The 19,888-nt window shown below is 54.9% G+C and overlaps 2 protein-coding genes across 5 annotated transcripts in view; both read right to left on the minus strand.

Annotated features, from left to right (window-relative positions):
* Positions 1–5,962: 5,962 nt before the first annotated feature.
* On the minus strand, positions 5,963–9,422 carry EPHX3 (epoxide hydrolase 3). Its single transcript, XM_045853270.1, has 7 exons — positions 8,933–9,422; positions 8,612–8,697; positions 8,079–8,236; positions 7,863–7,991; positions 6,883–6,986; positions 6,645–6,781; positions 5,963–6,558 (listed from the first exon to the last, which is right to left on the minus strand). The coding sequence occupies exons 1-7, from the start codon at positions 9,173–9,175 to the stop codon at positions 6,333–6,335; spliced, it is 1,083 nt and encodes a 360-aa protein (XP_045709226.1). The 5' UTR covers positions 9,176–9,422; the 3' UTR covers positions 5,963–6,332.
* A 1,783-nt stretch (positions 9,423–11,205) lies between these two features.
* The window catches only part of BRD4 (bromodomain containing 4), an 83,315-nt gene continuing 74,632 nt past the window's right edge, over positions 11,206–19,888 (minus strand). For 3 of the 4 annotated variants that reach the window (XM_045853242.1, XM_045853244.1, XM_045853245.1), the window contains 8 exons: positions 19,679–19,731; positions 19,169–19,544; positions 17,984–18,568; positions 15,111–15,491; positions 14,867–14,997; positions 14,554–14,759; positions 14,230–14,476; positions 11,206–13,954 (listed from right to left, as the gene is read on the minus strand). In XM_045853242.1, coding sequence (XP_045709198.1) covers positions 13,886–13,954; positions 14,230–14,476; positions 14,554–14,759; positions 14,867–14,997; positions 15,111–15,491; positions 17,984–18,568; positions 19,169–19,544; positions 19,679–19,731 — 2,048 coding nt within the window. In that variant the 3' untranslated portion in view covers positions 11,206–13,885. The remainder of the gene's footprint in view (positions 13,955–14,229; positions 14,477–14,553; positions 14,760–14,866; positions 14,998–15,110; positions 15,492–17,983; positions 18,569–19,168; positions 19,545–19,678; positions 19,732–19,888) is intronic. The other variant, XM_045853243.1, reaches the window with a different exon arrangement.

The raw sequence follows: 19,888 nt of genomic DNA on the forward strand, positions 1-19,888 counted from the left end.
TCCCAAGCAGGAACTCACAGGAAATGTGTTCTCCTTGAAAATGCATTTTCTTCTAGTTATAAGGTATGCTCAACTATTTCCTACACATGCCACCCCTTTGCCCATTCTGGTCCCTCTTTCTAGCATGACTTCCTCCCCACCCTCATTCCTATACTTGGTGAACTTCTGTTCATCCTTCAAGATTCCAGCTCTAGGAAGCCCTTGTCTCTTCCACCCCCAAATTCCCCCAGGCCAAGTTCCTCTGCCGCCTGCCCTGGGCTCCAGCTCAGCCTTGCCCACAAGGAGGTGGGGGTAACTGTGTCCTGCTCTGTCTCTGCCCTAGACTGGGAGCTCTCTGAGGCCCTGGCATCATCCAGCATGGGGTGGGCACAGAAGGGATGATGTGGGAGGGTTGGAGACTTAGAAAGTGGCTGAAGGAGTTGAGATGCCCAGCCCAGAGAAGACACCACAGTGGGCCCAGACCACCCTCTTCAGTACCATTCTGAGGGTCTAGGGTCTAGAAAACAATCTGGGAGCTCATAGGGCAAGGACAGGGGCTTCAGTGGTGGGGTAACTCCACTCCTGATCCATCTGAGAAAGGATTGTCTGCTGGAATGAATGCTCTATGAGGTACTGAGCTCCCCATCTCAAGGAGCAACCAAGGAATTAGACACACATTTTGCTAGACAGAAAGTCCAAAGTCTGTTACTCCGGAGATACAGTAGCCCCTGGTCTGTGGCAGACAAAGACAGAGAGGGAGCAGTAAAGATGTAGACATAAACAGAGGATGGCATGCAGGGAGTGGGGACAAAAGGAAGAAAGACACATGTACAGAGCTCCTACTTTGTGTCAATCCCTTTCTGCAACCCCCACGACTTCCAGAAGACCCACTCAACAAGCAGGAGGTGGAGTCCTGGCTCCAAGGTCCTGCTGCTGTCTTCCAGCCACTGTGACAGGACCAGCCCAAGGTGTCCTGATCCCTGGGGGACAGGACATTGAAGAGACTATTCCCACGGCCTTGCAGGGGCAGCTGCACAGTTCCCAATGTGTTGGGGGTAAGGGAGACTTGAGCCCTCCCCCTGCCTCTGCTGGCTGCCCTGGCTGGGGACTGCATTTCTCCTCAATGAGTCAGTCCCTAGGGATTGGTGACCTGGGGTCAGGCCAACACACAACTGCTAGGCCCAGGCCTGCTGACCAGGAACCTGAGAACATGTCCTTAGCTTCTCTGCCTGGGACCACAGTCCTGCTCTCTGCATGGAAGTTGGGGACAGGTCTTGCTGCCCAGGCAGTGAGCCGTGGGAGCCCAACCAGGACCAGTAGGGGTGAGGGCTCCTGGGTGGGTCCTGGGCAAGAGGGGGACAGCTAGAGACCAGGGGCTGTAGGCTGCAGACCCAGCCAGGTCTCCTGGCCACTGCCTTCCTAGGGCCCTCTCATGCTCAAACCCTTCATGGCTCCCCACTGCCCAGAGTGACAACCTTCCCAACTTCCCAGCTTTACTTCCCATCCCAGCTGTCCCCATCCTTGCATAGGCTGCACCCACTACTGCTAGCTCCCTTCTCATATGCAGAGGGCTCCTTTCACCCTCCAGCTCTTCTTCACTCAGTTATTCAGCAAACAGTTACTGAGTCCCTATTTACTCAGTGTCAGGCCCTATTGTGTATAGGCAGAGAGGACCAACCAACACAGAGCAAGTTTTTGCCTTGATAAGGGAGACAGGCAAGAAACAAGACTGCAAACAAATAAAAACCACCTCACATGACATGAGAAAAAGAGATTTCAGTGTTGGAGGGGAGTGGTCTGATTCTGCTGAAGAGGGGACCTCAGATCTGAGACTTGAGGGAAAAGCTAGTGAGGCAAACAGCCAGAGGAAAGGGTGTTCCAGGCAGAGAGAACAGCATTTGCAAAGGCCCAAGGAGGAAGGGCAGGGTGGATGAGAGGAACAGTAAAAAGGCCAGGGTGCTGGGTGCAGAGTGAGCAAGGGGTAGGAGATCAAGGACAGGGGCCAAGTCCTAAGGGGCTGAAAGGTCTGGCATCCTGTCCCAAGCACAGTAGATGCCACTAGAGGGTTTTAGCCAAGGGAAGCTGACCTGAGGTGGTAAAAGATCAGAACTCTGGAAGTTCTGCCACCTCTTCTCCCAAGGAGCCTTCTTGCAACTACACACAGTCTTCTCTGGCTCCCACGATCCCTTCCATCTCAGCTCCCACTCCTCTATGTGACTCTACCTGGCTCCCACATGGCATTCTGAGTTCTGTGGGCATCTGTCTTATTCATTGCTGAATCTCAAATGTCTAGCATCAAGCCCAGTAGAGTAGGTGAAAAAATTGTCAGTTAACAAATGACTGTGCCCTGTACATCTTGGAGCAAAATACTACCCAGGAGCTGGAACCTGAATATGCCCAGTACCAGCTCTTGAGATGTCCCTGTCTGGACACAGACACATCCAACCCCCATTAGATGAGGACTGGGTCAGAGGAAGGGCTGGGGGCTGGTGGGGCTTCCTGGATGAGGAGGGGATGTGAAAGCTGAATGTGGAAGAAAAAATAGGGAGAAGGGAATTCACTTCAGTTTGAGCACCTACTGGATCTGCAACTCCGGCCAGGGAAAGAGAGGAGGCTACTCCCCACCCCTTCTTGGAGCTGTAGTTTCCCTCCACTGGGTGGGACAGCCAGTGGATGTCTTGGCCTCACAGGCCCTGGGCTCAGACGACTCCAACCTTCCATGGCCAAGCCCTCACTCAGGACCTCATCTTCTTCCACTCATCTCTGAACTATGGTGCTCTGATGTCCCTTAACTTTCTGTCTTTGCCTCCCTGGCTCTTGAAACTTAATCTTTCTTTCTGCAGGTGTGGCACTTGCACTCTCCACCATTCCTCTTGCTTTGGAGAAGGGGAGTACCTCTCTATGCCCTCTCCACCCTTGGGGTTTTTCACTCCCTCCTCCCTTGGCCATAGGGAGGAGGTCTCTTTCGTGAGAAAGTAAAACTCACAGCAAATGCATGCTCATTTCTCATGCCTCACCCAGCCTCCAAGCTCCTGTCTCTGTCACCACATCTCCCCCTACCTCCCCTCCACCCTCCACCACTGGCTTCATCTTCCCCATTGACCACTCTACTCTATGCCCTGAGAGGCTGACCTCTCCAAGCTGTATCAATGGCAGCCTTGTCCTCTGACTTCCAGGTGGGTTTGGCCAATAGGAGGTACTGGCAGAAGAAGAAGCCAGAAGAGAGAATGGGATATTAATCTTCCTTGTAGGGTCACTTCAGTTAACTGTGTCCTTTAACTAAAGGCTCTGTCCACACACATCTCTCCCTGGGCTCTGCTAACCTTCCTTCCTCTCACCTCGTCTGGGGAATCCAGCGATGGTAATGGCTCTCGCCCCATTGGTTTCCCCAAATCTGCCCAATGTAACTGGTCCCTGTAGCAAATCTGACTCAAATCACCCCATCTGAATGTGCCAGTTGTTTCCTCCAGGCTCCTCAATGGGGTCCCCACTCTCCCCTTCAGGTCCCTGCTAAGCTGCATTCAGAGCATCCATGCCCTCTGTCCTCAGCGCCCCCTAGGGTTTCCCAGCTCAGATCTGCAAGGCTCAGTCCTCTCAGTCTCTCAGTGCCTTTTCACTCCGTTATGCCCTTCCTCCTCGAAACCCCTCCTCCGTCGCTGGGACACCATGCTTGCCTGCTTCCTCTCTTCCTTCTGTGGTCTCTCTCCTCTGCCCGTCCCGTAGATATTGGGGGCACCCAGGGCTCAGTCTCCAGTCCTGTTCCCCATTCTCTCACCCAGCTTCAGAGCCCTTCTGCCCCGCTGGGCCATCTGTCTTTAACCCATTAGATGCTTCTAGGTCCCTGCCCTAGGGGTCCAAGCCCCAAGTAATATTTTAGACACACAGATCTGCCCAGGATCCACCCAGACTGGCCCCTATCACACTGGGCTCACACACTCCTGACCTGCTATTTGAAGTTCTTTGCAATCGCATGTCTTCCCATCCCAAACTTTGCTTCCGGTGTCACGGAATGCCACATCATCAGTGCATGGGAGCACGTACTTGCAGTGTTCAGCTCCAAGACCACCTCCTCCAGGTAGCCTTTTCTCCCCTCCCCCTAGGTATGTACCCCTCCCCATTTCTTCAGATCGCTTGGGCTTAATCACACAGGGCTGAGTGTCTGTGCCGGGCTTCGTCCCCACCCCTCCTCTGTTGAGGGGCTAGAGGCTTAGAGCTGGTGGTAGAAACAGTTGAATGAACGAAAGCATGAGTAAGTGAATGATGGAAGGGGAGGCGGGAGCTCTGAGCTGGGAAAGGGCGAGGCCGAGCTTAGTTGAACCCATGGCCCAGCTGCCCTACTCCAAGACTTCAAGGTCTCCGCTCCGTTCCAGCCCCAGGGCTGGAAGACACGCCAGGACTGGCTGAGGCTGGGAGAAGAGGGCTTCGGCTGAGCCGCAACTCGCTACTGGCTCATTCTTCAGGACTCTGCCCAATCAAAGCGATCGTTTTCCTACCCCCGCCCCTGCTTCCCTGTGGCAGCAGCCGAGGCGGAAGATGGCGCCTTCTTGTTACCTAGGAAACCGTCCGCGGACATCGTCGCTCCGGCAACTGTCCGAGGCCTCCAGTCAGCCTTCTCCAGGGCCCCTCTGGTCACCCAGACAACTGCTACCCATTCCAGTCAACCATCAGCCCTTCCCCTGTCACTCTGGCAACGGTCGCCCAAACCTCCGCCCCCTTGACACATCCTCCTGCTCCTGCCTTCGGGCCTGCTCGCCCAGGACCTCTGCCCCAAGCTCCTCTCGCCCATCTCCGGGCCCCCAGCAGGGCACTGCTCCAACCCTGGGCGAGGGTCCCAGCTCCGGTCACCGCCTCATGCTGAGGCTGTGATTCCTGCTCGCACTCTTGCGTGGGACAGTCCAGCCACCACAGGGAGCTTTTCCAAATGCAAACCATGTCCCTCTCCTGCTGAACACTGTCCCGCCCCGCCCCCCGAATCGAGTCCAAACTCTTGGGTCTGGCTGCCTTCTTCCTTGCTCTGCGTCAGCAGCCACAAACCTCATTGTTACTCCAGTAGCCTGAGCTTATTCTAGCTTCCCACCTTCCGATTTATTGCTCCCCACTCCTGAAAATCGTGCTCCCCAGCAAGGGAAGTTTCTCCCAAAGCCCGCCTCACACATAGCTCTCTGATGTCTCACCTGTTAACCCTGGAATGAGGCTGTGTCCTTGTTCACACTATCCCACGTGCCTAGAACAGTGCCTGACACATGATGAGTGAGAGGATATACTGGGGACAAGGGAGGGCAGGGGAGTTGACCAGCAGGCAGGCCCAACCTGGAGATGAGAATGTTGTGTGAGGTCTGCTGGATCCCTGGAGAGATTTACCATGTTGCAGGTCGTGACACTGTCCCCAAAGATCAGACAAAGGTTGGGGAGATAGAAGTTCGTGCTGTGACTTGTCTGGGGCTGAGTAGTCCACCCTTGATTTGTGCCATCCTAATTGGGAAGTTGGGAGCCTTGGACCCCCAGAAATTATCAACAGGAACTGGTGAATTTGGAGATGATTCCAGGAGCCAAAGAAGTAGGCCTCAGACTTCAGATGGCCCTTCAGAGAGCTGGTCCTTCCCTGTGCCCCAGAATTTTACATATGCTAAGGGAGACGAGAGCCTTTTTTCCCATGGATCTGAGACTAGATCTCAGGCTGGTATGAGAGAACCTGAACTTCCAAGGCCTCAAGTCATGACTGGATGATTATGGGAGAGTGCTGCCCAGGGTCTGGCTAGAGAGGGGTCTGGACACCCACCTGCCTGTCCAGGTGGGTCCTCCCTTGGTGAAGTGGTCAGAAGCCAGGTAGGAGGTCCCCTACACTAGGAATACCCTCACAAGCACTCTCTAATATAACTTTTTATGCTGAGGCCCTCAAAAGATAGTTGGTGTGATTGTGGAACTGAATTTTTAATCATATTTAATTTTAATTAATTTGCAAATAAATGAAAGTAGCCAGATGTGACTATTAGTACTATATTGTACAAAGCAGCATTTAGCTGAAGACCCAGACTGGAGGTAGAAGCCAGAGACAGGAAGGTCAGGGTTTAGGAGGCACTGATTTCAGTGAGAAAACTGGGGCCCCATGGAAGAGAGAGAGACCACTCAGCATCCAGCTCCACAGAGTAGAGGTATCCCTGGTTTCCTGGGGTCAAAGTGCTTGCTCAAACATGCACACTCAGGTTTGTGCGTGGGTTGGTGTACCCCAGGGCACCTAGAGATGCACTAGTGAGTGATTTAGGAGTTCCACACCTATACATGATCCAGGAGACCACCCAGGTATGTATGCTATGTGTACCCCCAGGTGCACACAAGCCAGTGAATGAGGGCTACTAGTGCAGCAGGTCTTGCAAGAACGCCCACATGTACTGGTGCATTTCCTCAGGGTGGCTCTGTGGGATCCAGTGCCCCACACCTGGCAGGATGTGGGCCTCCAGCCGGCCAGGCACAAAGTGATTGCTGATGGCCCCCACCAGCCCCTGCTCCAAGTAGGTATCTTTCTCCCCCCACAGCAGCAGAGTGGGTGTGGCCAGCTCCTGGGGCTCCAGAGGGAAGTTCCTATGGCCAACACAGACAGGGAGAAAGGTTGCCCCCACCTCCTTCCCCACCAACTCTCCTGAGCTTCTGCCTGGGTCTGGTCTTACCTTATGAGGTTTCGGTAGTAATTGAGGGGCCCAGTGAGGCCACTGGGCTGTGAGAAGTCATAAAGGAAGGCCTCAAGCTCATTGGGGCTCAAGTGTGGGATGCCACTCTTGTGGTGGGTGAGGGTGGTCTTCAGGATCTGGGAACATGGCAGAATTCTGGCTTCAGTGCTCAACCTATCTCAGTTCCAACCAACCACCCTCCATTCCCTCCCACCCCCAGGCCTTCATCCCTCTTCACCTGGAAGTCAGACATTGACAGCAACTTCTCGGGCAGCCAGGGGAGCTGGAACAGGAACAGGTAGTTGGAACGGAAGAGTTGGCTAATGTGGCGCATTGAGTATGCTAGGGGGAGGGGAATGCAGACATGAGGCCTGGACCTAGGTGGCTCCATACCCCTGCACCACTATACACACTCTAGTCAGGCACACAGATGTGTCAACACTCAGGCATGCAACCACTGCCTGCCTGAGCCTATGAAGATACCCAACGACTCCCTTCACCCTGACACCAGCTTCCCTACAAACTAAGTAGTCACTATACCCACAGAATGGAGGCATCTCCCTCTGTAGCTCCTGGAGCTTCCCACAGCCACTGGTGTGCTTCCTTTGCCCAGGCCTGCTTCATTCAACAAACACTTATTGAGCACCTACTGTGTGTCAGGCCCTGTTCTAGACTCTGGAGACACAGCAGTGAACAGAATAGACAAAACTCCCTTGGCCGCAGGCAGTGACAGTCTAGAAATGGAGACAGGCAAGAAACGACAGAGAGGGGGTGGGGGGGAGAACGAGGATAGAGTTGTGAATACAATAATGCTGGGAATTAAAATCAGGTGATGTGATGAACACTGGGTAGCCAGAGATGGCATCTCATGCTATTTTAGTTGTTTAGTTACCTGTGTCTTCACTGCTAGAAGAAAGCCATTTAACCTCTCTCCGTTTCCCCAACTGGACCATGGGGATAATAACACTTTCATAAGCCTAGGAGGCTTGTGTAGGTTACTGTATGAGGCTCCTTGTCAGATAAATTGTTACCTGTAAGTGCTCAAAAAATGTGAGTTACTGCTAAGTGTACTGTCATTGAATGTAGACTGGAAGTGCCACAGGGGAAGGGACCCCACCCCCAGCCCCTGGAGTGTTGACTGGTGGCCTGATAAGTGTAGACACAAACACATGCCCCTTCAAACAGATACATTCCAGTGTCCTGGACTCCCTGACATACCCTGATACACCGACAAGGGGGGGCCACTGACCACCACCATCCTCTCCACTAGGGATGGGTAATAGATGGAGAAATTCCAGGCTAGGACTGCACCCCAGTCATGTGCCACAAGGATGCACTTGCAGTAACCTGGGGGATCAGAGGAACTGGAGTAAGTATGATACCAGGTGAGTCAAGGGTGGGGGAGTCAGGGGTGAGGCAGGGGCATGTCCCCACCCAGGCCCAAGATGACATCCTGGATGTCCGCAGTCAGCAGGTCGATATTGTAACAGCCCACATCCCTGGGTGCATCGGAGGAGCCATATCCACGCAGGTCTACAGCCACCACGTGGAAGCAGCTCTGGAACTCCCGGAGCTGGTAGCGCCAGGAAAACCTGTCCAGCAGGGAGAAGAGGGAGGGAGGTTGAGTCAGGGTCCTCAAGCTGCACCTCTGCCCTAACCCAGCAGGGGCCTTTAGTGACCCCAACTTCCTCCTCTGGACTTCTAAGAAAGGAGGATGGGGAACCCCAGGCCCAGGGCGAGGTTACTGCGCCCTGGATCTCAGGGGGTGTTAACATAGATTCCTCTTTGTCTCATCCCTTAGGGCCTCTGGTCCCTAGGTCCTCGAATGGACCTCTGTCCCAAAGCTCCCCATCTGGGCCCAATATCTTTGTGCTCCCAGTCTACCCAGGCTTGGTCCCTCCTCCCGGGCAGTCCCAGCTCCATCTGTCCCCAGGCCTGTGCACCCAGGCCCCTGCCCTCAGACATACCAGTTCTCAGGGAAGCCGTGCAGAAACAGCATGAGGGGCCCGTTGCCGCGCCCAGCTGAGACATAGTGCAGGCGCAGGCCCGAGCTCTGGAAGAGGCAAAGTGTGAGATCTAGGGAACCTCCCTTTCCGGGGAAAGCCCTCTTCCTTGGGCTTGAAACTCTCCTTCCCAAATCGACCCTCCCTGGGCCCCCACCCCCGCCTCAGCCTTGTGACAACTTAGATTTGGATTCAATATTTTGCGATTAGCTGACCACCATGACCCGGTCCCGCCTCCCAAGCTGCTGTACCCTCGGCAACCCTGACGGCATCCCGCGCGCTCACCTTGAGGGTCAGGAAGCTGTGCTTGCCTAACGCTGGGTCACTCAAGCAGGCGGGTGGAGTACGCCGGGGGCGCCCACAGCAGCCGCGCCGGGGTCGGCACAACACGTGAGTGAGCGCAATGCAGCCGTAGACGGCGGCGGCCACCAGCGCTGCGAAGAACACCAGGCTCCACAAGAAGGCACGCAGTAGCTTCAGGGTGAGGCGCGATGGCGCCAGCAGCGCTGTCACCACCAGCTCGGGCATTTCACCGCGTTCCGGAACCACCGTGCTGACGTCCCGGGTCTCCGCCAGGGGCGCAGGCCGCAGCAGCGAGGCGGGGTCCGGGCTGTGGAGCCCACCGCCTTTAGCCTGAAGTCCCTCCGTGCCGTCGGGGCTTGCGGAACGTGCGGAGAGAAGGTCGGGCGGCTCAAGCCGAACCCGACACCGCACACGATTTACCTGAGTGCCAGGTAAACACCTGGGCGCGACCGCCACAGACAGGCAGGTTAGGATGCCGGGGTGGAGCCTGCGAGGCCCAGTCTTTGGTGGGTGGGGAGGAGCCTTGGGGCAAGGTGAGGAGGGGAACTGGCATGGTGGGTGGGGCTTAAGGGGGCGTGGTCTAATAGGATTCCCACAGCAGGTGGTTGGGGGTCTAAACTCTTGAGGAAGATTGGGGTCCTGCACAATTGCACTAACAGGAAAGAGGGGGCCTCCTGGGTGAAAAGGAAGGAGCGAATGGACGGGACACTGAAGGACTCGTAGGGGTCGGTCCAACCTGGCCCAGAAGCATTGTATGGCTTGGGGGCGTGGTCTATGATAGTGGACGGGGTTGCGGGGCGGGGCGGGAGAAGGCGGAGCCCAGAGGAGACAGAGTCTAACTTGAGTGGAGAAGGCTTGAGTAAGGGCTGGGCCAATGAAGCGAGGGGGTGGTGCCAGGCCCTAATATGGCGGGTCAGGCGGGCCGGAAGTAGGGGGATGGGGGGGGCCGGGTTACAATTGAGATAAGAAATTGCCGTGGTCCTAAGAGGCTTGGGTAGCCCCGGCTGTGGCCTCCCAGGAGCTCCTGGTTCTGGAGCGCGCAACCATCCCCTCAGCTTGGCTCCGAGAGACTTAACAGTGCCTTCACCCAGCCCTGGTTCCAAGAGCTAGCCTGTAGCCTCGATCCCGCGCTACCCTCTCATTAGCCCAGCGGGCCCGCCAGCCCGCCCCTGCTTGGTTGTGATTGGACTGCGGCAATCATTTTGATACGCAGGCAACGAGTCCCGTCAGAGAGTGAATCCGCAGGTGTTGAAGCTCGGATTCCACCACCGATGACAGCCTTTGGTGACGGTTGCTCTGACTCTTCGCAGAACCGGACCAATTGAGTCACTGGGACTGTGGCCGAAAGAGGACGCGGGGGCAGGCCGGTTAAGAGGCTTCTTCCTCTTTGTTTTGTAACCTTCCCCCAGGATCCTGCATATTTCAGGATCATTCAAGACTTACAACAACCCTATTACGTGTAGGTGCTATTATCACATCACTGCATTATGAACCATGAACCTGCAATTCGAGGATTAAGTCATTTGCCTAAAGCCATACAGCTGGCTAAACAGCAAAGATTTTGAAAAAAGCAGCAATCTCGGACTCCACCTCTCCTGCCTACTGGCAGCCTTTGGAACGCTTTTAGCTTTCTGCTGGTATCCTGGGTATCTGAATGTGCTTATGTGCCTATTTCTCAATTAGCAATTTGGGATATTATCCAATGACTTGGTCATGTCACCACCACTAGACAAGCTGTTTCCATCTGTAGTTTTCTCATTGGATCATCCACTTGAAACACTCCATTTATTATTATTTTTTTTTTTGTCATCTCCCACCTCCCTTTCCACTGTTAACCTTACCTTTGTATTGTCGACACGAAACATTATACTGTTCCGGGGCCATAATTAAGTCTGTGGTTTGGTACTTAAAGGGGAATAGTGGTTTATATGGTTTGGCCTGAGTAAACAATGCACTCAGTCAAGTGGCCGTCTATGATTACACTGCCTGTATTGTATGTTTGTTCTCCCTGCGCTGCCTTTCTTTTCTTGCACGATTAGCCTGTATCATAGCTTTAATTTCTTCGACACTTTCCATAAAATCAATTCTCTGAACACTTGACAATCCTGGTATTCCTCCGAATTTTCTAATCTGGCTGCACAGTGGTGGTGTCTGGGTACACCCTTTCTTCCTGTGCTATACAACAGTGACTCACATCCCCACCCTCAACCCCCGGCTCTACCCTCCAACAAAAAGAAGTAGTCACGGGACGATAATTTTATATTCAGTACAAATGTTTATTTTTGCAATGAGAACTGCACAAAAAAAAAAAACCTTTAGTATATAAGTGAAAAGTCTACGAATTCCCTTCTACAAATGTCTAAAGTGTTTAATACAAGTCTCAGATTCACTGACATAATTATTGGCCAAGCGATCCGTGCATACAGTACAGTGGGGGCTTGTACACACCTCTCACTCTTGTATAGGACGAAGATTTCTAGTACTGTGGGAGGAATTGGGAAATGGCCAGAGAAATTAAATAGATTCAAGTTCTAATTACAACCCAGTTAGAGAAACACCTATGAGGGAGGTGTGGAGAGGGCCATGGCAGAGTTCACTCTAGGAGGAAGGTGAAGACAAAACATTTCTCCAGCTAAATAGTCGGACCTGGCCTGGGCAAGTTTTGGAACAAAACATGGAACAAAAACAAGGGTGTGGGATGAGATGGAAGAAACCTCAAAGAACCAAAATGTAAGTCATATTTGGTCGAGCACAGTGGTTTGAGAAGTGCCTGGAGGGTGGGAGCAGGGGCTCCGAGGGTGGTGGAGGTGGCAGTGGTTGGGCTCTGGCTGGATGCCCAAACTGCACCCTCACTCGGGTCTGGGAGATCCCAAACACAACACACTGTGTCTTTCTAGTTAAAATAGGGGGTTATGGGTTAAACAGTGCTAGAAATGTTTGAATTAGTTTGTGTCTCTGCATATATATAAATGATAAACTTTCATCTTACATCTTAGGGGCTGCTCCTGTGGACTGAGCTTGCCTTGTGGGCACACAGGCAGGGTGGCCACCTGGTGGACTCTCTCTGGCAGGAATGTGTGCGTGCACATCTGTGTGCGTGTGAGGGAGGACCCTAGTTGGGAGGATGTACACTTATCTAAGAATATCTGGTTAACCCTGAGCTTAAATGAAAGGAGTTAGGTAGAGGCAGGCAAGGTCGGAGAGTGGTCCAAGTCCCCTTGGTGAGTGGGGGACAAGGATGGAGGGTGAAGGAGAAGAATACTGTTTGGAATCTAGCCAGGTTCTGCTGGAGCATGTCACCTGCCCAGGGGGTAAGATTGGGTACCTGGGCTCCCATTCAGCTTGGGATGGCAGGGACAGACCACAGGAGATGGGCCAGGTGGCCCCTTGCAGGAGTTCTTATACAGACATGGTCTGAGGTCCACAGACTCCTGGGCCTAGCCTAGACAACAGGTAGTTCAAAGAAATGTCAGGGAGACGTCAGCATTAAAAAAGAGAGATGTGTTTATTCCATGATCAGTACAGACCAAATGCATATTCACCATATGAAAGTCAAACCAGTCACTGACTCGAGTTTGGCCAACACTGAGGCACCAGCGTTGTGGTGGAGAGTGGGTTCTCATGGCACGCGTAACCTCACCAAGGGCTCCAATTATAAAATAAAATAAAATTTAAAAAAAAGTGGGGGAAGTGGCAGCTGACTGGGTGGGCAGGCACTAGGCTGGGACCCCCTGCCTCAGTCTGTGGCCCTGGACCCGCCTTGTACCCTGGCCCACCCCTTCCTTTTCTGGTAAAAAAACTCAAACAGATTTGACGTTAAAAAACAAGCCAACAAAAGGGGTTGGGAAGGGAAAAGAAAACACAGCTTTCTGGTTTAACAATTAAAAACAGACTAATAAAGTTTGGAACTGAGTAAAATACAGTTTTTTTGTTTTGTTTTTGTGTGTGTGTGGGGGGGGTTGAGTTTTTCATATCATGATGGTGGGGTCACCAACAAACTTGAAACAAAGATATGCCAACTATGTTTCACTATATAGTACAGCCACGGTCATACACTACCCACAGCGCGGTAGCAGCTGCTGCCCAGTGAGGAGAGAATCACACCCTTTAGTAGTAAGCAGTGCCATTATGTTTGGAGGAGAAGAGAGAATTAAAAATAAAATAGAATCCAACAAAAAAAATATATATATATAGAAAAAAAAAAAACCAGAAACACAGGTGGGAAGGAACTGACTTTGGTTGGTGGCCTCACTCACCAGGCGAGGCCGGCCCACACGCGTGACAGTCACCTCGCTCTGGATTGCCATGGACACACGCACACCTCCACGGCACTATTCCCTTTTGCACAAGCGAACACTTACAGAGAGCGGCTCTCGATTAAAGGCTTGTGGGGGGAGGGGAGGGTTGGGATCTGTTCAAGGCAAAGTCAGTGCCAGCAAGGGGGTGGACCGGTGCCCTCTTCCGCCTCCAGCTTGCTTAGGCCTGCCTGGTCTCCTGGAGGCAGGCAGCTGAGGCTGGGGCGTGGGGAAGGACTCCCGGCAGGCAGGACGTCACGAACGTCACGTTCTTGGGGACAGAAAACCAGTCACGGTGGCGGCAGCGACGATGTCCTGTGTATACTGTGTAGACATTTGGCGGAGAGTAGGGCCTCTGCCCACACGCGGGGACGTGGACTTGGATCTGGCCGGCACTTGCTCATGGTGAGACGTGCTCTGAGCTGATGTCCTGTGAATGTGGCAGGACGTCCGGCTGGCTATAAGGCAGACAGGCTCTGCAGTCCTCAGCTGCCCGTCAGGCCCACCCCGGCATAGCATGCACAAGGGCCAAGCCCGGAGACAGGCCCTGGCCGCTGCTACCGCCCCTGCTGCTGCCCCTAACACTATGGAGAGTCAACTTTTTGCAAGAAAATCAAAGTCAGAAGTCACCTAGGTGCTCTCAGAAAAGATTTTCTTCAAATATTGACAATAGGTCACTCTGGAAATTCATGTCAATGGTAGCTGCCATCTGGAGGGAAGAGGAGGGAGGGAGTTAGGAGTGAGAGGAGACGTGCCCTTCGCACTCCTCAGCATCAACGCTCCCTCAGAACCCACCCTCTGGAACCTCAGAGCCCAGAGGACAACAGGTATGGACAAGTAGGTACCCTGCTCCCAGTACTCAGCTGATGGTCTATCCACCTGATGGTTTCCCACCTGCCCCCACTTCTCAGAGTGACACCTCTGCCCCTTGCTGGGCCCAGGGTCTCCATTCCCAGCTCCTCCAGGGCTGGACCCCTGTCTTACCGCTTCCCGGCGCCTTCGCTCCTGCTCCCGCTTTCGGGCCAGCTCCCGCTGCTGGTCCAGCATGGACTGGGGCTGGGAGCTCTGGGCTTGGGGGGCGGCGGCAGCTGCGGCCACTGCAGCTGCCTGTTGCTGCTGTTGCTGTTGCTGCTGCTGCTCCTGCCTCTGCTGCTGCTGCTGTTCCTGACGCCGTCGTGCCTCCTCATGGACTCGCCGGGCCTGTTCCAGTGCATCCTCATCCTCTCGGCTCCTAAGGAGAACAGGGCTTCGGGTCAGCTTAGGGCCCATGGCATCCCAGGAGCTCTGGCCCCCAGAGCCAGTGCCCACCTCATGCGCTCCTGCCGAAGTCGCTCCTTCTCCTTCTCTGCATGCTCGGCCTGAGCCTTAAGGGCCTTCTCGCGTTCCTCTTTCTCCCGGGCGGCACGGCGGAACTGCTCAAAGCTGTCGCTCGATGACTTGGCTGTGGAGGATGGGGTGGTAGGGTGCTTCTGCACCAGGCTAGCCCAGGAGCCCATGTTCTTGATTTTGAGGTCCTGTGAGGCAAGAGACCACTTGGTGGGCAAGGGACCCTGCTGCCATGTGGACACCTTCCTGGGATTGGGGTGGAGCATAAGGTACACTGTGGGCTCATGAAGCCTACCTTTTTAGGTGCAACTGGTGTCTTCGGCTCCTGTTTCTGTTTGTCCTTTTCAGAAGCCCCTGGTGGGGGTGCATTCTGCTCAGGGGGCCGAATCACAGGCCTCCCGACATCCACAGGCTTCATCTCGGGCCCTGAAACACAAACAGCCTGTGGGCCTGGATCCCCGACCTGAGCAAGCACAGTGGGCTGGCTGGCCCATAGAAGCTCACGTTCAGCCCTGGCTGGGAGTGGACAGGACACTCACGCTGGGGCAGGTGGACGGGGGCCTTGATGCTCTCCGGGTGCTTGGGGGGCTCCGGCCGCAGCGAGGGGCTGAAGGGCTCGCTGCGGATGATGGGTGAGTGGATCTTCTCCTCCTTCACCACCACCAGGGGCTGGGGCTGGGACTGGACCACGGAGGCCGCGCGCAGCTCCTGGGACGGCACAGGCACGGCGGCCGGTGAGGCGGGCAGGCAGCCTTGGCCTTGGCCCGTGCCTGGCCCTGAGGGCCGAGGCCCAGCCCTGCTCTTTACCTGCTTCTTCGGCTGGACGCTTTGCTGGGGTGGTGATTGATGGGTCAGGTTCTGGAACTGTTGCATCTGGGGGGAATGTATCATAAGCGGGGAGGGAGCTTCACGGAGGTGACCTAAGAGAGGGGACAAGGAGCATGTCAGACGTACTGGTGTGGAGGTCGCTAGCCCTGGGCCCAGCCTGGCTCCCCAACCCAAGGGGAGCCCGACCACGAGAGCTTTGCCACACGGGGCCTGTGGACCCATTCAGTCTGGCCTAGAGCTCAGTGTGGAGCAGGGCTTTGTGGAATCATGTGTTCAGTCCTGGGGTTTGAAATCTGTGACAGAATCAAGAAGTTTTGAGATGTGCAGAACTTGATACATTTGGTCCCAGGTAGGGTCTAAGCCTCAGTACTTTTAAAAAGCTCACCAAATAGTTCCATGGCAATGCCTAGATTAAATGCAAGGAACACCAATAACTTCACAGAGCTGGCAGCCTAGCTCCTAGCTGTTCCTGTGTGGCCCCGTCTGCCCACCTAGACAGGTGCTTCAGGCCTAAGGCTAGCCTTGAACTGGCTGGCACCACAGCAGGGTTAGGAGAAAGGTTTTGGGCTTGTGGTTTTCACAGAAAATGGGCCAGCCCACCTATCTTTAACCAGTGAGTGAGAGGACTCAGGCAGCCACAGGGTACAAGCACAGGGCACAGGGCAGGAGCCAGGAAAGGCCCCACTCAGGAAAGTGTGGCCAGGCAGGAAAGACTGACACCTCAGCTTCATTGGTGAGAAAATAGCCCTAGGTCACAGCAGATTAGCTCCTCAGAACTGGGTAGCTAGAAAAGACACCAAGTCCTGCCCTCAACTCTTCCATGTACCCTAGCAAGGGGACATCCTCCTGTTTGACCCTGTGATACATCTTGGCCAGCTCTACCATGGGACAAGCCACACTACCCACAAAAGAAAATCAGCTCTGTGCTCCTAGTCCTGCCTCATGCCTTATATTGAACCATCTAACCTAAGTTCTATGTGCAGGACCTGCCAATGACTTGCCTCTGTCTGCCAGCACAGACACCTTTGGGCACTTCATGGGCCTCTGGACAGAGGTGCTCATTTTAGTGGGCCTGGAGCTGACCACAACTGATTCCCCTGCTCTCTCTCTGGAGCCAGAAAAGCTGTTTAGAGACGACATGGTGGCAAGGACCAGCCTGTCCCTGTGCCTTGGCCCTCCAGGCCTATGTGGCTAGTTCTGCCGGTCTAGGTGCTGTGGCTCTGTACCAACCCTGCCAGCCAGCCACCTGTAGGCACAAGACTGTGACAGCCTCCTGCCTGGGTGGCTCCCTTCGGAGCTTCTGCTGAGGTTGTCTGGAGTGATGGCAGACTCTGAGGCTTATGATCTGTAGAAATTGCTTGCCTGCCGGTGGCTTCCTCCTCCAGCAGTTAGCGGGGAAACGCAATGGCAAATGCCTAAGAGCTGACCCAATGCCCAGGGATTCCTGCTGAGCTCCTTGGGACTCCAGAGACTTGGCCTTTGACCTAAAGCCCTACTTGGGCCCCAATCTACATGGTTCCCCATGACAATCTCTAGCCAAGGGAGCTCAAGGGGAGCTGGACCCAAGCAACCGGAAGGGATCAACACCTCACCTCCACTGCTGGCTCTTCTGAAGGTATCTCATCTATCACTGCCCACCAGAGGAAGCCTAACCTTGCTTAAGGAGGGAAACAGGCACAGTTGCATGGCTGCCAGGACTGGCACCAGACTTTCCCAGGGAGGAGAGCCAGCTGTTCTTGACGCCTGACAGCTTTTGCGGGGTTTAGAAGCCTGTGCAGCCTTGTTGTTCAGTTTGTGAGAGCACCACTGCAACCCCAAGCCTGGCTGTCAGTCCACACTGGTAAGTCCAGGGACCTCAACTCTGAGCCCTGCACATCACTACATCATGAGAAACCGAAGCCACATTTCCACACCAGGCCAGCCAGAATGTTTTGTTTACAGACACTTAGATTAACAAATGCCCAGAAAATACAAAAGGGCATGGCCTGACCAATGCTGTGGAGGGAAAGGCAGCCTGGACCAAGCAGCAGGAGATGGAAATGGTTCTGGGAGAAGGTGGGAGGCACACCACCTTTGAGCTTAGCCCAATTCTCTTCAACATGGTCCTTCCTGGCTCCACCAGATGGGTCTCATGACACCAAGCACACAGTACCTGTTCCTACAAGTTCTCAAACAACCCTTATTGCCCAGACCTGCCCCTGGCTCTTCCTGGAACCCAATCCCCACCTTGTTTGTTAAACTAGCTCCTGCTCATCTTCTGGCCACCTCCTCCAGGAAGCCTGCTTCAACCCCTAGAGATGGACCAGGTGCCTCCCCAGGTTCCTGACTTCCCCATCTAGTAGGAATCAAAACGTACTTGTAACACTTTTGACTGACTTCCAAAAGAAGGGCCAGTGAGGGGCCTTGGTCATCCTGGCTCACAATAAGATACTCCCAATAAAGATGCTATAAGCAGCACCCGCATCCCATCAGCCACCCCATCCGACCTCAGTCTGAAGCATGAGCTGACCTGATTGGCTGCTCAAGGACAAACACTGGACCCAGGACCAGCCTCCCCAGAGCCCCAGAGTGGAAAGCCACTTACTGGTTGAATAGGGGTCCGACTTGTGGTGCCTGGGTGAAGGGTGATGCTGGATGACTTGCTGAGGCTTGGCGGGCTGTGGTGGGGGTGGCTGCTGGCTGGGAGGCGGGTGGGGGGGCTGTGGGCCTGGGGGTGGCGGGGGCTGCTGAATGTGGGTAGGGAATTGCATGGGTTGCATGTGCACAGGCCGGGGGGGCGGCTGGTGCTGGGGCTGGGTCTGTGTCTGAGGGGGTGGTGGAGGTGGTGGTGGTTGCTGTAGCTGCTGCTGCACAGAGGGGTGAGGAGGGGGCGGCAAGGGAGGTGGGGGCTGGGACTGCACCTTCACAGAAGGGAGTAGAGGTGTGGGGGGCTGCACCTTCTGTAGCTGCTGCAGGTAGAGCTGCATCTGCATGGAGGTGAGGGGTGGGTTAGGCGGCTCCTCCTCCTCCTGCAGCAGCACTTGGGGTGGCTGGGCCATGGGGGGCTGCGGGAGAAGGGGCGGCTGGGGCAGAGCAGGTGACACAGCAGGGGGGCGGGTAGGCTTGGGGGGCAGGGCAGCGGCTCGGTTGCTGGGCCTCGATGGCTGCTGGGGCAGCGCATTGTGCAAAGCTAGAAGGACACAACAGTGTGGCAGTGAGGCTCCTACGGTCCCCAGCCCGACCTTTCTATTCCACCTGGCTTCCTATCCAACTAGCACTCTCCCCACCCTCCTCAACGCCTTACCACCTCCAGAATAAAGACTGTTGCCAAGAAGGTCCATGTGATCAGACAGACCCTCACCAGCACTGTCCTGCTGGGTGCCCTGCGCCTCCTACTTCCTTCCCTTCCTCCCACTGTTGCATCTTCACATTTGCCCTTTAGGTTTTAGAGAAGGCCATGTCCTGAGCGCCTCCACCTGACCTTCCTATCTGGGAGGTGTGTGTCCCCCAATCTGACTGGGAGGTGCAGAGGGGTCACATCTTTTCTCATTTGACAATGCTTGGCCCAGCACAACTGTATTATCTCCTGTAGCAAAATACTAACCCTTTGCAAAAGCTACCCTGGGGTGTCTGTGTAATTCCCACAATGGCCCTAGGAAGCTGCTGACATCCCCTCTGAGATAACTGAAGTTCAGATGGGCTCCAAAGTTTGCCCAGAGTGGCCAGACAGCAGTGACAACAGGGTAGGAAGGGGCCTTCCTGAATCTGGTTGGGTATGGCCACAGCTCACCTGGAGGAGAGACCACTGAGTGCTGGTTGAGATGAGGCGGAGTGCTGTGCTCAGGTGGCTGGGGGAGGTGAGGGGGCAGCTCAGGCTGCGGCAGGTGCAGGATGGGTTGGGTGAAGTGGCCGATGGGGTCGAAGACACTGCCTGGGAGCTGGGGCTCCAGGACAGGCACCTGGGTAGCGATGAAAGGCGGGGGCGAGGACTTCATCGTGGGGGCAGCCTGCTGCGGCATGGAGGGTGGGGGTGGTGGGGGCAGCTGCTGCTGCTGCTGCTGCTGCTGCTGCTGTGGGGGTGGCGGGGGCTGCTGGGGAGGTGGTGGAGGCTGCTGGGGCCCAGGGCCCGGGGCCTGCTGCAGCTGCTGGTGGTGGTGGTGATGGTGCTGCAGACAGACAGACACACACACAGGCTGATGTCAGGCAGGCAGAAACCCTCAGGCCAGCTCCAGGGTGCCCCCAGGGCCCACAAAGGTGGGTGGCCACCACTCCCGAGGGGGAGATCCCCGAGATCACATACCTTCTTCTGCTCTCTCCCGGGGTGCCCCTTCTTTTTTGACTTTGGAGCCATCTCTGCAGAGGAAAAGAGAAGCTAGTGAGGCCTGGGCGAGAAGCCTGAGCTGCACTGGATGCAGAACCAGGAAAAATCAGGTGAGTTCAGGGCTGGTGACAGCCAGACATGGTGGCTGGATTCTGTCTGGTATGAGAGTCTATCATGGGAGAGAGACAA

Source organism: Phyllostomus hastatus, unplaced genomic scaffold (assembly GCF_019186645.2).
Source record: "Phyllostomus hastatus isolate PE091 unplaced genomic scaffold, TTU_PhHast_1.1 phas_contig_98, whole genome shotgun sequence".
In the NCBI taxonomy this organism is placed as follows: domain Eukaryota; kingdom Metazoa; phylum Chordata; class Mammalia; order Chiroptera; family Phyllostomidae; genus Phyllostomus; species Phyllostomus hastatus.

Excerpts from the sequence above, each read along its gene's own strand:
- EPHX3 (XM_045853270.1), bottom strand. The coding sequence starts at position 9,175 with ATGCCCGAGCTGGTGGTGACAGCGCTGCTGGCGCCATCGCGCCTCACC. Across the intron at positions 8,698-8,932 it reads ACAGCTTCCTGACCCTCAAG|AGCTCGGGCCTGCGCCTGCA; the intron begins GTGAGCGCGCGG and ends TGCCTCTTCCAG. Across the intron at positions 7,992-8,078 it reads GGATGTCATCTTGGGCCTGG|GTTACTGCAAGTGCATCCTT; the intron begins GTGGGGACATGC and ends CTGATCCCCCAG.